Source organism: Ochotona curzoniae, unplaced genomic scaffold, assembly GCF_017591425.1.
Source record: "Ochotona curzoniae isolate NIBS_2020 unplaced genomic scaffold, NIBS_Ocur_1.0 contig_908, whole genome shotgun sequence".
In the NCBI taxonomy this organism is placed as follows: Eukaryota; Metazoa; Chordata; class Mammalia; order Lagomorpha; family Ochotonidae; genus Ochotona; species Ochotona curzoniae.
Window position 1 is genome coordinate 35,126,421 of NW_024466607.1, and position 14,925 is coordinate 35,141,345.

A 14,925-nucleotide genomic window follows, 5' to 3' on the forward strand; every position below is an offset into this window, starting at 1 on the left:
AGGAACACTTTGCTCACGTGGAAATTCTTCGCAAGAATCCCTTTTCAATTTAACACTTGAGGGACCAACAGCTTAAGCTAGCTGGCCCCAGCTTAAGCTCATTTACTGAGCTTGGTGGCAGAATGAGACTTCCTAGCCGGAGAGCTCCCAAATGTCATTATCTTCCCAATTTGTCAATGCTTGTTACAAATGAAAACAGGGCTTCTCCTGTGAGCAGGGTAACTATGTCAGATAGTAATTACAACCTTAAGTGACAAAAACATATTCAATCAACATGCACTAATGATCATTTATGATGGACCAAATTCTTGGAAATGTCACACTGCATCAGCATCACTTAGCCATGCTGCTTTTGACAAATGCCATATGGTCAGTGCTGCCATCAGAAAGGTCAGTTAATTGCAACAATGGATTATCGAAGTGAACCCCGCTGGCTTGGAGAGCAGGGCCAAGGGCAATAGAAACAGACACCCGACAAAGATCTATTAACCCATTACTCAGAAAACAAAAAACACTGACCTGCCTCTTCGGTTCTTACTTTTTCTGAGGGCAAACTGGGCTCTCCACCTCCGATTTTGTTACTGGCTACAACCCGAAATTCATATTCCACCCACGGGTTTAACTCTACGACGGTAGCCGTGCGGGTTTTCCCGTCGATGACTTCAGGCACTAGAGAGGAAGGTGGCAGGGAGATTAGGGATGGCACAGCTCAGCACAGACTTGAGATCACCACTCATGATACCTGGCTCCCCCACTACCTGTTGTGGCGGCTTGCCAACCCACGGAGAATGGGGTCCTCGCCTGGATAGAATAGGTGATCACAGGGCTGTGGTTGTCGGAACCTGCTTCCCAAGACAGCTGGGCTGTTGTATCTGTAATTTCATCTACTTTCACATTTGCTGGTGGTCCGGGGGAACCTAGAGGAGGCAACAATGCAAACAGTACATACATGTCATGTTACATACATGTCATGCTCTTACACTAGAGTGAAGAATGCGTCACGTGAGTGCTTTGACACCTCCAACAAATTCCAATTTCAAAAGCGCTTAAGGAAAAAGGCCATTTACCTGGCAATAAAATTAGCACTGTCCCCCGTCCCCCACCCAAACCAACCCTACCCCCCCATCCTGGCTTCTGTTGTTAAGATTTTAAATCTGGGTGTGAGGTAGTAATTCCAAAACTATATTATTGTGTGAGTACAGACGACACCTGCTTTGGGAGACCAGTTAGCACTCCTGTGCCTTGTTGCAGTATAAGTTCTTTGCATGTGGTGTGATGCCCTGCCCTTTCATGTGCTAATTCCCAGAGTGTTATCCAGACCTGCTGCCTACAGTGCTGCACTCTGGCCACTCAGGTTTTGGCCCAGCAGAGTTTCAGCACCCTGGACAGTAGCTGGGGTTGACACATTTTCTCAGGCATCTTGGACAACCTGATTTTTCTCTCTGAAGCAGACACATAAGCACACTCTTTTCTCATATCCAATACGATTGCTGAATTAATAACATGCTTAAAAACGCATCACCTCGGCAGCAGTTGTAGATGTTGATGATGGGGGAGAGCCCTTGGAAGGGTAGCCTTGAGATGTTAGTTTCTGAAAATGAGTATCATTAGCATCATCCCATTGGAACTGTGGAAACCCTTCGTGTCATTTGGCGGAAAGTCATATGCGTTTGTGCACTTCTTCATCATGCATTTTGTTTTCCTGCTGGAAAGAGTATCTAGTAAAGATGTGACATTAAAAATATTGGGAGGTATTAATGCCTACCTCTCACTATGAGGTCAGCAGCGGAGGAGACACTGTCCACCCCCGTTTGCACCATGCACACATACTTTCCACTGTGTTTCAGCTGAATGTTTCTGATCATTAAATCCCCAGATGAACTCTGCTGGAAAAAAAACAGATAACACTGTGATTTTTAAAAGCGCAAAGAACCACAGAGGCCATGGTCAACAACACCACTGCAAGGAAATTCATATTTAAAGAGGAAATCAAGGTGGTGCAAGGAGAGGAACGCTACAACAGAATCTATAGGGTGGGACAAAATCAAGTTAAAAAAAAAAAACCCTGCATGATTACAAAGATTTCTGTAGACAAACGAACAAGGTTTCCCCTGGGCATTTATGGTTTCAAAAATAAATGAGGGCAGAGATTACAGTCTCAGAGTCCATTTACTTCCACCAGGGCGACACTTCTTTTTATATCCACTGCTCAGCACCAGCTAAACTCTTTTCTCTGGTTCCAACCCCTCTGCAATTATCTGCCCGAGAAGAAGGAGGGAAGCATTCAGGTATCTGGTGAGAGATAAATGCGGCACGACAAGAGGATTATCACGGTTGAAACACTTTTCTCAACACATTGCAGCTTAAAAAGCCTAAAGCCATTTAATTCCTTAGTGACAGAATTTAGGGACAGCCAGTACGAACCCTTCAATAAAAAGAAATTAAAACATTCTGAAACTTTAAAATAACAGCTGTCCACGAAGACATTTGCTGCTGTCCCCCAGTGCCAATTAACAGAGCAAATGTATTTCCAAAAGCTCAACTTTAAATGGGCCTCATTTAAAAAGAATGTAAAATCGTGTTCATAAAATGACTAACTGCAGGCCAGTTTCACGCATTAGTAAATATATGGATTGAAATAAAAAATGATTTGGAAAGCAAAGTCCTTTGAACATGCCTTCCCAGTCCATGTCTGAAATGGAACCATGGAAGAAGCATTGAATGTGTATATGATTAATTAAAAGAGCTGTTCTCCCCTAGGGTTTCCCAGAAGAGAGAGATGAATTCTACTATCCTGTATTTAGGTTATTTCCCCAATATCTTTTACAGGGAAAAATGCTTCAATATTGTTTCCAACCCTTAGGATTCTTAATGGGCTATATATTCTCTGTTGGCTGTGTTGTACAGTTTTCAATGGCAATTCCTGGGTACCGGGAGAAAGCAGATGTGAGGTGATTGATGGCTACAATTAAAGGATAATCCAGAAACTGTTAAGTTTGCACATTTTACTTTCATCAAGTGAACTTTTTTCAGTCCCTCCTTCCCTCCCTCCCTCGCTCTTTCTCCTCAGGGTTATTCAGAAATTTATCCCCAGGACAAAACCTTCCATGCCTGCTGACCTTTAGAAACTCTTCAGGTTTTATGAGCACCGTATACTCCCAGGAGGGTGATTATCATTTCTATGGAAATCTCTTCTTTTCGGTGAAGAATTGTTACTCTTAAATACCATCAAGGCATCAGCATGAGGCTGTTATTTTTTCCCCCTCTATTTGCTTATTTTGAAAGCAGCTGGGTAATATATATTTTAAACACACACACACACACACATATATATGTATTTAAAACAAAACTTCTGTTATGGTGTCAGGCATTTAGATAAACCTTTTAGGCAGACTGCTAGGAACTGTCTCCCGTAGTAACAAAGAAGGGCTTGCTGTGGGGTCTGTGATTTGTGTTCCCTGTTGGTACGGGCTGAGTAAAGACAGAGGTCCCACTGCACTGGATTATGAAAAAAAAAAAAACAACAAGTCATCTTAACAGAGCTGCAGTCAGGCTCAATCTCAGGAGAAATATAATTTTTAATTATCCTTTTCCATTGCAGAGCAGAGAAAGGAAGCAATTAACTAAGACGGTTAGACAATGGGGGCTACTGATTCTCTTTTTCAGCACCAACATGAAGTGGAGTGAATGCATACATGGAAAAGAAAATTTAGCAAACAGTCAGAAGGATCTCACCTTCATTTTGGCCTCTCTCCATAAAATGCATTTGCAGACTTCCTCTTTTCCTCTTTCACTGCTTGTTTTTCTTTTCTCTCTTAACTACCGTCTTCTAACGGAGCAGTACATGGAGGTGAGATTTATCCTAACAATAAGTGCACCCAGCACCTGTCTCACTGGATTGAACGACAGACATCTCATACGTGGACCCTAGCGTGTCAACTCAAGCCAGGTCAATGAAGCACACATATGTGGGGCAAGCTATGATTTCCATTTAGAAACTTTAACAAAGGTTCGATAGAACCACCTGGCACACACTCTAGCCAGGGAAAACTAGAAAAGGTCCCAGTGAAGATGCAGACACGGGTCTTCATCTGGCAGACAGGAGTTCACGTTGGTGCAATTACCCTGTAGAACTGTTTGTACATATGTTACGGAGACAAGAAACACACATAATCCATGACCTGAGAACTCTACTCCCATGTAAATACTCTACGGATGTGCATATATGTGTCCTGCAAGAGTCAAGAATACTTGCAGAAGCACCGTTTATGATACCTAAAAAATGCAGACAACCAGATGTCCACGCAGTAAGGTAGATAAATAAGCAGTGGAATATTCATTTAATGAAACAGTATGAAGCCATCAAAATGAATGAACTATATGCATATACATGTGTGTGTCAGTCTCGAAGACACAGATGATATAAACCACATAGAAGATATATGATACTAATATATCATATGAAATGTCTAGACAGGGTCATCTTCATGATTTGTGCATTTCACTTAGATTATAAACCAAGGCTATCAAAACGTAGCCATGGCTACATACAACTCCACTTGTAAAGACTCAGCTTTCAGTAAGCTGCAGTAGTCAAAGAACATGACTGTCATTCTAAGCCCGAATTCATTTCACAAAAAATAGATTTAAATATAATTCAACCAAATGTGCTATACATTTTCATACCTTAAATTTTCATATCAAGATGCACCTGACTAGTCCCAGATGATTAAAACATTATTTTAAAAGACTAGGAAGTACCATAAAACAATTCTTGTTTTATAAAACCTAGCGTTGTTGTCCTCATCAGTTTCTCATTATGAGTGGTCACACACATGATTACGGAAAAGCTAAAACATCAGAAAGAGGGGCTGGTTTCTCTGAGATGTGCGCAATTAAAGGTGGATTGAGGACGAAAAGAGCCAAACCCAAGCATCGCAAGACCTTGTGGTCTTAGTTGACACATGATCTCCAAAGTCCTGAAAAGCAAAACCATGAAAATGGGAGGGTGATGTGGTGTGTGTGTATGTGTGTGTGTGTGTATGTGAGAGAGAGAGAGAGAGAGAGAGAGAAAGAGAGATTATTCTGGGCAAAGATGAGATAGTTGTACAACTGACCTTTGCAACTATGAAGTTTTCTATCCCTGTGCCAAGATGAGGATGCAGCAGATGACAACTCAGAGAAAGAAACGGCTCCGCGATGTTGGGACCGGAGGTCAGGGGCTTAGGCCAACGGCACATCAGTCCCCAGAAAACTCAACACTTACTATCAGTCTTCATGTTCATATTTGCATCCTAACGACAGCAGAGTTCTTTTTTATTTTTGGCCTTTTTAAAAAAAAAAGCTATGCTAATAGTACTGTCTTATTTATTCGCTCACCTAATCATGTAGGGTTTTTCCTCCTAAAAAAGAAGCCTTTGTTTCCAGAAATTGTTGTCAATATTAAAGTAAGTTGTTTATACCCCAATTCTCTTTGAAACGAAGGGAAAATCTAACACGTAGCAAATTAAATGGGAGAACTTACTAAGGTTTCCCTTGTATTTTCTCAGGTTGTGACACTAATGGAATTTTTCGATGTAATTTAAAACCCACTCTGCACTGAAAGAAAAGCCCTACGTGTGGTCAGTTACACCAGGTGAAGACAACGCAGCAAAGAGGTCTTCAGTCATCCCGGGTAAGCTGGACGTGCATGTGACTCACGAATGTGACTATGCAATGACTATCCCTACCGTGCGCTAGCCATCAAGGCATGCAATCAACTTTGGAGTTAAGACAGGCTCTTAGACATTGCAAATACAGCATGAACTTTGAGTGTAACCAATGATCAGCAGAAACGAATTCCCTAGCAAGCACTCTCCAGGGAAATGCTGCTGCCCCACTGCCAAGAAGCATAATTTTCCAGTTTAAGGGGCAAAAAAAGGATCTTTTTGATGGCGATTTGGAAGGCAAGGTGAAAGGGTCGGCCCTTCTCATTTTTATCACTTTACACAGCCTGTGAGTGCAACGCTTCCCATATGAATCACATACCCCTACCCTGGCTTGCCTTCCAAATCATGTCACTGCATGGAAATCATACCCGAGGGTCTTGAAAAACAGGCTGGCCTCTCAGTTCCTGCTGGACTCCGGTTGGTGCGGCCTTTTGTTGTGAAGGTCCCAGGAAGAACTGACAGTGACAACAACCACTCCTTGCATCTCTGACCCAGCATATGAAACCCTGGTCCCCTCCCAGCTCCAAGGTCATTTCGTTGCAAATGTACTCACCCAAGACCCCCCCCCCAAAAGACCCGGCAGCCACTGAAACATGAAATCAAACCTTCGTGTTGTAAACAGTTCTAATTTTTCTGACTGATTAACAATTTCAACTGTCATTTGCTTGTCTGAACAAGTGTTCCTGGAGGCGCTTAAGATGCAATGTGTTAATAGCAAAATTTGTTCAACTTTCTTCGGTACCAGTAAGCCAGGAATAATTGTTCCATTACAGGATTTAGAATCCCAGTGTGCCCCATCACCAGTGTTTTGAAAGAGTGACACATTCAAGAGTGACACAGAAAAGCCTGATGGAAGGCACATTTGTGCATGTTTTGGGTTGTGTAAAATACCCACTTTTTCAGCTCTTTGGTTTCCAAATCAAGCTGACATAAATAAGCAGGTATTTTAGCTTTTTCTGAGTGTGTGCTCTGTGGATAGACGTTCTCCCTGGAAACTCATGATGTCAGAATAACTTGGGTTTTGCTCCTCGGAGAATCTTAAACCAGTATTCTTTACAAATCAGTCATCAGAGTTCTGGTTCCAATATGCTATTATTTACAAAGCTGATTGGCTTTATTTAACTTAATATAGAAGTCTATGTGGAAATAGTATATTTTTTCCTTAACTAGAAATATACTCACTAAAACAGGTTACTGAACACAGCAAGGCAAATGAACACTTCCTTGCTGCACAATTCTGAAACATGAAACAATGAGACCCTACTCTGTTGTCCCACAAGGAGATCAGCAGGTACCCACCACCATTAACGACAAATCTAACACCATATGTAACCATTCTCCTTTTTTAATCTAAATGACCAAAAAAAAAAAAAAAGAGAGAGCAAACAGAATGGATCTCTCATTCTGTGTGATATTATTTAATACCGCCTGTTGAGGGCCATGGTTTGTGTTTTTGAAAAACACTGTTTTTGATGAATTCATTAGTTCTCAATGCTGGCTGTAGTGTAAACTCACCTGGGGAATCTTTTTTTTAAAAAAAAATATCAGGAATGCCTGGGCCACATCCCAGAACAATTAAATCAGAATGAACTCGAAAGAAGAGAGCCTCTGGGTGCTTCTAATGAGCAGGTAGGGTCAAAAATCATGAAACCTCCTGGGATTCTAAAGCCCTTCATCTCTGCTCCTCTTCGAAATAAAAAGGCCTAAGATAATTGCTCAGATCTCTCCTAACTTCCAAATGTTGCTGCCAATAAATGCACAATCATCCAGTAGGGATGGTGCATGCTGGGCTGAGAAGCTGAGGAAAGTGTACCCACACGTTCTCATCTCTAAAGGCAGGTAGGTGAGAAAGCTAGTATTTGTGAAACACACAGTGTATATCAAGCATGTTTGATCCTGCCTAGGTCTGCTCATGGGCATTTTACAGCCAATAGTCAATGAAATGATTCAATAGGGTGATCCATTTGCATAGAAACAGACAGAAATCTGCTATCCATCAATCCGAATCAGATTCTAAGATTCCTCTTGATTGATGTGACAATTTCTGCACAGAAGGGAAGTTTTTTCAAGTTTACTTTGAGGAACAATTTAATTCCTGGGTTATATTCCATTATCTTTTGTCTTAACCCCTACAGTGAAGGGATAAAATACGTTAAGACGTGCTGCACACAGAAGGCTATGCTAGCACACAAGAGAAAAGGACTTGATGGACACAGAGGAATAAATAGTCCCTGTTTCCAGGAAATTTGATATCAGGTGGGAGGAAATGACTTAGGTTTACTTGTCACATCAATTACTGCTACTGTGTAATACATTTTCTCCAAACTTTATTTAAATAAAAATATCATACATTCTGCTCAAGTAGGAGCAAGAATCTGTGGAAATGGCCCATTGCTGCTGCACAGCCACTAAGCAAGTGGGCTCTGAGTAGACACCGGCCCGTCAGTGCCATGCCTGGCAGGCTGGCAGTTCTGCAGCGCTGTGAGCTGAGAGCCCCATTCCCCTTGAGACCAGTCACACGGTCTGCTCTGGTGCCCTCATGCCATAGTGCTGGCTTCCAAGAGCTGCTGTGTCCCCAGAACAAAGCCGAAGTGTACGGATTCTCACGAGCCAAGTCTCAGCACTCAGCACCATGTCCCAGCTCCTCACTGACCAGGACAATCATAACAGTCTCCTAGGCTTCCAGAGAAGAAAGGGTTTTGACCACTGGATGGGATGACATGTCAACGCTGGCCAGGACATGTGGCAGCCATCACTGAAAAACCTAACCTAGCACACCCCTCCAGATCCAATGCACCTGCCACGTTGCCTGGGCCTTCCATATCCGATTCAGCTGGGACACAGAAAGTGGTCTCTCTCCCTCATTTTTTGGGGTTTTCTTATAAAGTGAGCTGAGAGAAGGATAAGAGCGAACGTGTGCTGTTTACTCAGCAAGATTCATCCTTGCAGGCTGTTTGAGCTGACTGTGCCAAGAACTCAAAATAGGTCAAGAAAAAAAAAAAGCAAACCTTGACTAGACACCTTCCCTTTTATGTTAATCTCCTGTGTGTAGATCCAGGGAGAAGACTGCCTGGGGCTTGCAGAGAATAAAATTATACCCTTTCCTGGGAGAGTCGCTCCCAAAGAGATCACACTTTTTTTTTTTCTATTACAATTGCAGATCAATGTATTCCAACAGTTTTCCTCATACATCTGAAGTGTGGATTCTCTCAGCTCAAAGTCATGGTGAAAAAAGATCAGGAATAAAAAAAAGATGAGGTTCAATATCAAATGTGACTAGCAATCGTCTCTTATCTTGATAAAAGAGTAATCTAACATGTTAAATTCTGTTTCAGAAAAAAAAGATTCATAAAAACCAGAATTCTTTCTATAATAAGAGTTTTGAAAAAACTACCCCACTTCAAGGTCCTGACCTCTAAGTCTAAATTTTCACAAAGTGAGCCCGGTGGCGTGGCCTAGCAGCGAAAGTCCTCGCCTTGAACGCCCCGGGATCCCATATGGGCGCCGGTTCTAATCCCAGCAGCTCCACTTCCCATCCAGCTCCTTGCTTGTGGCCTGGGAAAGCAGTCGAGGATGGCCCGAATCTTTGGGACCCTGCACCTGTTTGGGAGACCCGAAAGAGGTTCCTGGTTCCTGGCTTTGAATCGGCGCAGCATCAGCCGTTGCAGTCACTTGGCGAGTGAATCATCTGGTGGAAGATCTTCCTCTCTGTCTCTCTTCCTCTCTGTATATCTGACTTTGTAATGAAAATAAATAAATCTTTAAAAAATAAAATAAATGAAATAAAATTTCACAAAGTACCTCAATTAAACCATGACTATAGCACTTTATTGTTCATGTTCCTATCAATTATATGGTACAACTAAATATTACATCCTGCAAAGCAGTGTGGTTTTCTTTGGAGCAGGAAAGCCCAACCAGCATGAACAACTAATAGCTCAATGATAAGAAAGCCGGTCACTCAATTTAAAACACGGGCGAGTCAGTCTGACTTTTGGATACTGCTGGTAAGGAGTGCAGATGCTGTTACTCTGTCTTAACGGTGAGGCAAAGGCTAAACATGTTCAAATCACTGACTCTTCTGGATCTGGTAGAGAGGTGAGGGCACAGGCTCAACTGCAGACAACAGCAGACACAGAGAATCACGAGTTACTGCAACCCAGAGTTCTAAGGGAACTAGGGCCAAGTAGGAAAATCCAAACTTGATAGCTGGAGGATCAGAAGATGCTTCTGAGAGCTAAAGCTTGGGGGACCTTCAAAGGCAGGCCCCACTAACTTAACTCTATTAGGCCTTCTAGGTCCTCAGTGTCAACAGTAGAGAAAAATCTCACCATGTATTTGGCCAGGATAAGAGAAAAGGAATATACTGGAATGTTCTGCTATTCTTAATAAGGTCTGCCCTTTGGAGAAGCTGCTTATCTGAGACTAACTTTCTGGGGTTTTAATAGGAGGCGAGGAGGGTGGAGAAAATTCAACCACAGTCCATTTCAGCCATCCTGTCCTACCCAAGGTAGGCAGGGACAAAGAAGAACTGGTGAAGGCTCCATGATTTTCCCAAAGACTGAGACTTAATCCCACAATTGTAGAACTTTCTCTTGCTACACACACCTCATCCTAATATTAAGTAAAAGCATGTTAACACAGTCCCTGTTTCCTAACACAACATGTTTGTCTCAACCAAATACCACAGGGAAGACTGACGGGGGGTAAAAAACAGTTTGGGATTGGGTGCTTTGTGCAGCGTTTAAGCTGCTATGTGGGACACTGTATCACATGGTGGTGCGCTTGGATTTGAGCCCCAAGTTGGTCTTCAGTTTTAGTTTCCTGATGATGCACAGTGGGGGAGGCAGCAGCTCATGACTCAAATAGATGGGTCCTCATCACCCTCATAGGAAACTGGGGCTGAGTTTCTGATTTTCTCTCTGTCTCCTGACCCCAAGCTATTGTGAGCCCTAGGAAGCTAAACCAAAGGATAGGAGATCTTTGTCTCAGCCTTAGAAATAAATGCTACAAAAGTGAAAGGCAAGCATGACAATTTTTTGAAAATCCTGTTTAAAAAATCTAGTATTATTAAAGGTCTAGAGATCAAAAACACTGTAACAGAAATGAAGAATGTATTTGATGAGATCATTATGAGACTGGATGAGCTGACAGAGAAACGGCTATAGAATCTTTAACAAAGGTATGGAAAAAAAGCAGAATATCCAAGAGCTGTAATAGAACTACAGCTACTAGGCAAGCTTGCATGTAATGGAAATACCAGAAGCGCAAATACAGAAAAGAATATATTTAAAAAAAAACTTGAATCAGTACTGAATAAGAATTTCCCAAAATTTCATGTCAGACAACACCATAGATCCAGGTAGCACAGACAAAATCAAGCAAAATCAATGCTATAAGCAAAAACAAAACTCTGAAGCATATAATTTCAGAAATTTCAAAAAAAAATTGATGAAGAATGTAAAAAAACATCCAAAGGAGAAAAGAAAAATATTTGAACCATAGACAGGTAAAGATAAGATTTTTATCCTTCCTTTATCAGAAATCAGGTTAAGCAAGAAATGCAAAGTACTGACAGCACTGAAAGTAAAATAAATAAATTAATCCACAAAAATTAACCTAGATTCCAGCACCCTGTAAAATTATTTCCCAAATGCAAAGAAGAAACAAAGACTTTCCCAAGGCAAACACAAATGACAGTATTTATTGCCAGCAGACCTGCCCAATGAATGGAAAAAGAAACTCTTCACAAAGAAGAAAACGATAGGCCAAGAAACCCCTAAATCTACAAAAAATTTGAAGGAGTATCACAAGGTAAAAATAAAAGTTCAAGTTTCTTACCATAACTGATTTACACATAATGTTTAATTTCATTCATTATCATATACAGTATTTGATTAGAAACATAGAGGCACAAACATACAGATTAAAAACCTAGGTACATACCAAGGTAATTCAGAAAGCTTGAGAATGGAGGTAAAAGTTAAGTTTATAATAGTGCAAAATACTTTAAAATACTTGCACAATTTCTCCTAATATTCATTTCCATGACCTTTTAGATGACTTTGACTTTTCAATATTCCTGTACCAACATGAACCGCTCTTCTAATACCACTTTCCAGGAGCCTTTTTCAAGTCCTTTATATGTAACTGTATTACAATTCTTATGTACTTATGTAAACTCGGGAAATTAATGACAACAATAATGCAAAGGACATGAGAGAACTATAGCACTTTTAAAAACTATAAGGTATCTTATTCTTAAATAGCATGGCATTTTTATTATATGTAACACCTGTGAGGAGGGCTTGAAACGTGTTGACTGCAGATTTGGATTAGCTGTAAATAGATGTTGCAAACTCTCAGGCAACCACTTACAAAGGCAAACAGAGGAATATAATTGAAAAGATTTCTGGTATAATTCTGCTGGGGACAATAAAATACTTTAGACTTGGAACTTCATAAACAAGACAAATTTATTAAATTGTGGAGTCTGGGAATTCCAAGATTAAGGTACCAGCAGTCACAGTGTCTCATGAGAACCGATACCTGGTTCATGAACTGTGCCTTCCCCTTGAATCCTCCCACGGTACAGGGGGTATTCTTGGAGCTCTAATAAAGCCACTAACCCCATATCCATTCACAAAGCCCTAGTTCCATAGCCCACTCACACACAAAGGCATCACAACCTAACCCCACTAACCCCATCATCTCCAAGATGAAGACGTCAATACATATTTCTTTTCTTTTTTTTTTAAAAAAGAGAGGAGCATCAATATTCAAATAGCAGTAACATTATCTTAAGACATGAACAAAACAAAATCATAAAATGTTCAATGAAAACCAAAAATTCAGATAAAAAGTATAATCGGGGTAAAGAATAGAAGTGTCAAGCGGCAATAATAAGAAATAACGTTGTTGCCAATAATGATGTGGACATTAATGGCCTAATTGCATCATTTAAAAAACAAACTGTCATCGTGGATCAAAAAAAAAAAATGAGTCTCAACCATATATATGTCCTACAAGCAACTTGTTTACTCTATAAATACACATTTAAATTGTAAGTAGAGTGGTGATTCAGGTAAACCAGGTCTACACATTTCAGACCCACAAAAGATATCAGGGCTAAAAAGCAGCATCACTCAGTGATAAAATGTCAATGTTCTAAGAAGACATAATCCTTCATGTGCATCCGAAAAACTGACAGGACTAAGATCAGAGACGAATACATGCTTAAAGCTGGAGACTCCATTTTCCTTCTCTCAAAAGGAAAAGGAAGAAATAGCACAGACAAGATGCAATAGCCAGAAACCGAGAGATTTTGTTGACCTCAACAGCACTGTCAATCCAACAGCTGTCATGATTTCTACAACCCACTTCATCCAACACCAATAAAAGGTGAATTCTTCTTGTGCTTACATGGATCATCCACCAAAAAAGGTTGCATTTTTTTGACCATAAAATCTATCTTAACAAAGTTAAAAGTATAGGAGTTATACAATATCTGGCCTTGGAGATCAGAATTGGAATGAGATTAGAAATCGAGAAAAAAAAAAAAAGAAAAATCCCCCCAAAATGAAGATTAAATAATAAGCTTCTAAATAACACAAACCTCAAAAAAGAAAAAACTCTCATGAGAAATTTAAAAAATATTGTAAGTTGAAAAATACAATGTCCCAGAACTTGTGGGATACAGTGGAAGCAATTCTGAAAAGGACTTTTGCAGCATTGGGTGCACATATTCAAAAAGAAGAAAGATCTCAATTCAACAATATGAGCTTCCATCTTAGAAAGTTAAGACAGATGAGCAAATTAAACTCAAAGCAAGCAGAATAAAATAAATACAAGTTGAAGCAAAAAAACCAATGAAGCTGAAAACAAGAAACCAACAATGCTCAAAACTGATTCTTTGAAAAAACTAATAAAATCAATACACCTCTGTTTAAGCTAAGTAGGAATAATAAGAAAGAAGCCACAAATCGGTGTCAGAAACGCAGGCAGGTGCACCACTAAAGATTTCGAAGCGATCACAAATGGCACTAAATGAGTTTTATGAAGACCATTCTGACAATAAACATGATAACCTAGATAAAATGATCTAATGTCTTACAAGGCACAACCTGCTAACGTTCACACAAAAAGAAACATAAGCTTAAGAGGACTGCATTTACAAAACAAATCAACTAGCAATAACACTTTGAAGCCGAAGCCAGAGGAAGAGAAATTTAAGCAAGAAGTTACACTAATTCTCTATTTGTCTTCCAGAGACAAGAGTGGGAGGAATTCTTCCGAACAGTACACTACTACCAACAGCAGACAAAATCATTAAAGGAAAGATTTTATATATATAGCCAAGTCCCATGACATAGATGCAAAAATGCTTAATAAAATATTAATAATATTACTCCAAGTATTACGATAATTATGTACCATTCAAAATCAGTTCATATTCAAACTACCACGTAACTAGCAAAAGAAGAAGACTCATAGATGACCCCCTTTGCCAAATTAACAAAACTCAGCGCTCACAGGAAACAAACCAAACTCTCAGTAAAGCTGGAAGGCAGAAATAAGAACTTGAAAAAGAACATCCAGTATAAACCCATCCTTTGCATCATACTTAATGGTGAGAAACTCCAAGTTTATTTCTTAGGTCAGACCCAAGGCAGGGAAGGTACTTCTGATCAGTGCTCGCAGCCATCAGAGTGGAACCTTTGGCCAAAAACAATCAGTTAGGAAAGAAAGCAAGAAAGGTACAGCTGGGCATCTTTTCAATGATTGTAGCTTTTCACTATTTCCTTACTGGACTTTGGGCTTTACACTTTTTACATATTTAACTCTTTATTCAGCAGATCATCAAGCCTTTGATTATAATGTAAGTTTAAAATGTTATCTCAAAAATAGTGAACTATTAAGGTGAAAAAAACACAATTTGGGAAGCAGAAAATTAAAAAAAAAAAAAACCTGTTTTGGTTCACACGCAAGATCATCCATGTATGAAATCTGAAAAAAAGTCAACAATATCATTTCTGAAAATAACCAGCAATACAGAATGTAAGATTAAAACAGGAATGGCTTTCCTATATGTCATCAATGTACAAGTGGGATTGGAAACAAACACTTGGGGTCAGTGTGAAAGTCATCTTGTGGCTACTGCAAGACTGACCCACAACTACACATGAGGGAAAGGCTCAGATTGGCCGGATCACACAGT

The 14,925-nt window shown here is 40.1% G+C and overlaps 1 protein-coding gene and 1 non-coding gene across 2 annotated transcripts in view; one reads left to right on the forward strand and one right to left on the reverse strand.

Annotated features, from left to right (window-relative positions):
- CNTN3 (contactin 3) overlaps positions 1-14,925 on the reverse strand; it is a 272,642-nt gene that overhangs the window by 35,995 nt on the left and 221,722 nt on the right. Inside the window, exons 13-15 of the mRNA XM_040995075.1 lie at positions 1,766-1,883; positions 759-917; positions 520-669 (exon numbers count right to left, since the gene is read on the reverse strand). Coding sequence (XP_040851009.1) covers positions 520-669; positions 759-917; positions 1,766-1,883 — 427 coding nt within the window. The remainder of the gene's footprint in view (positions 1-519; positions 670-758; positions 918-1,765; positions 1,884-14,925) is intronic.
- Positions 4,905-4,985, forward strand: LOC121166205. Its single transcript, XR_005885367.1, has one exon. It is a non-coding gene; the product is annotated as a small nucleolar RNA U2-19 (small nucleolar RNA).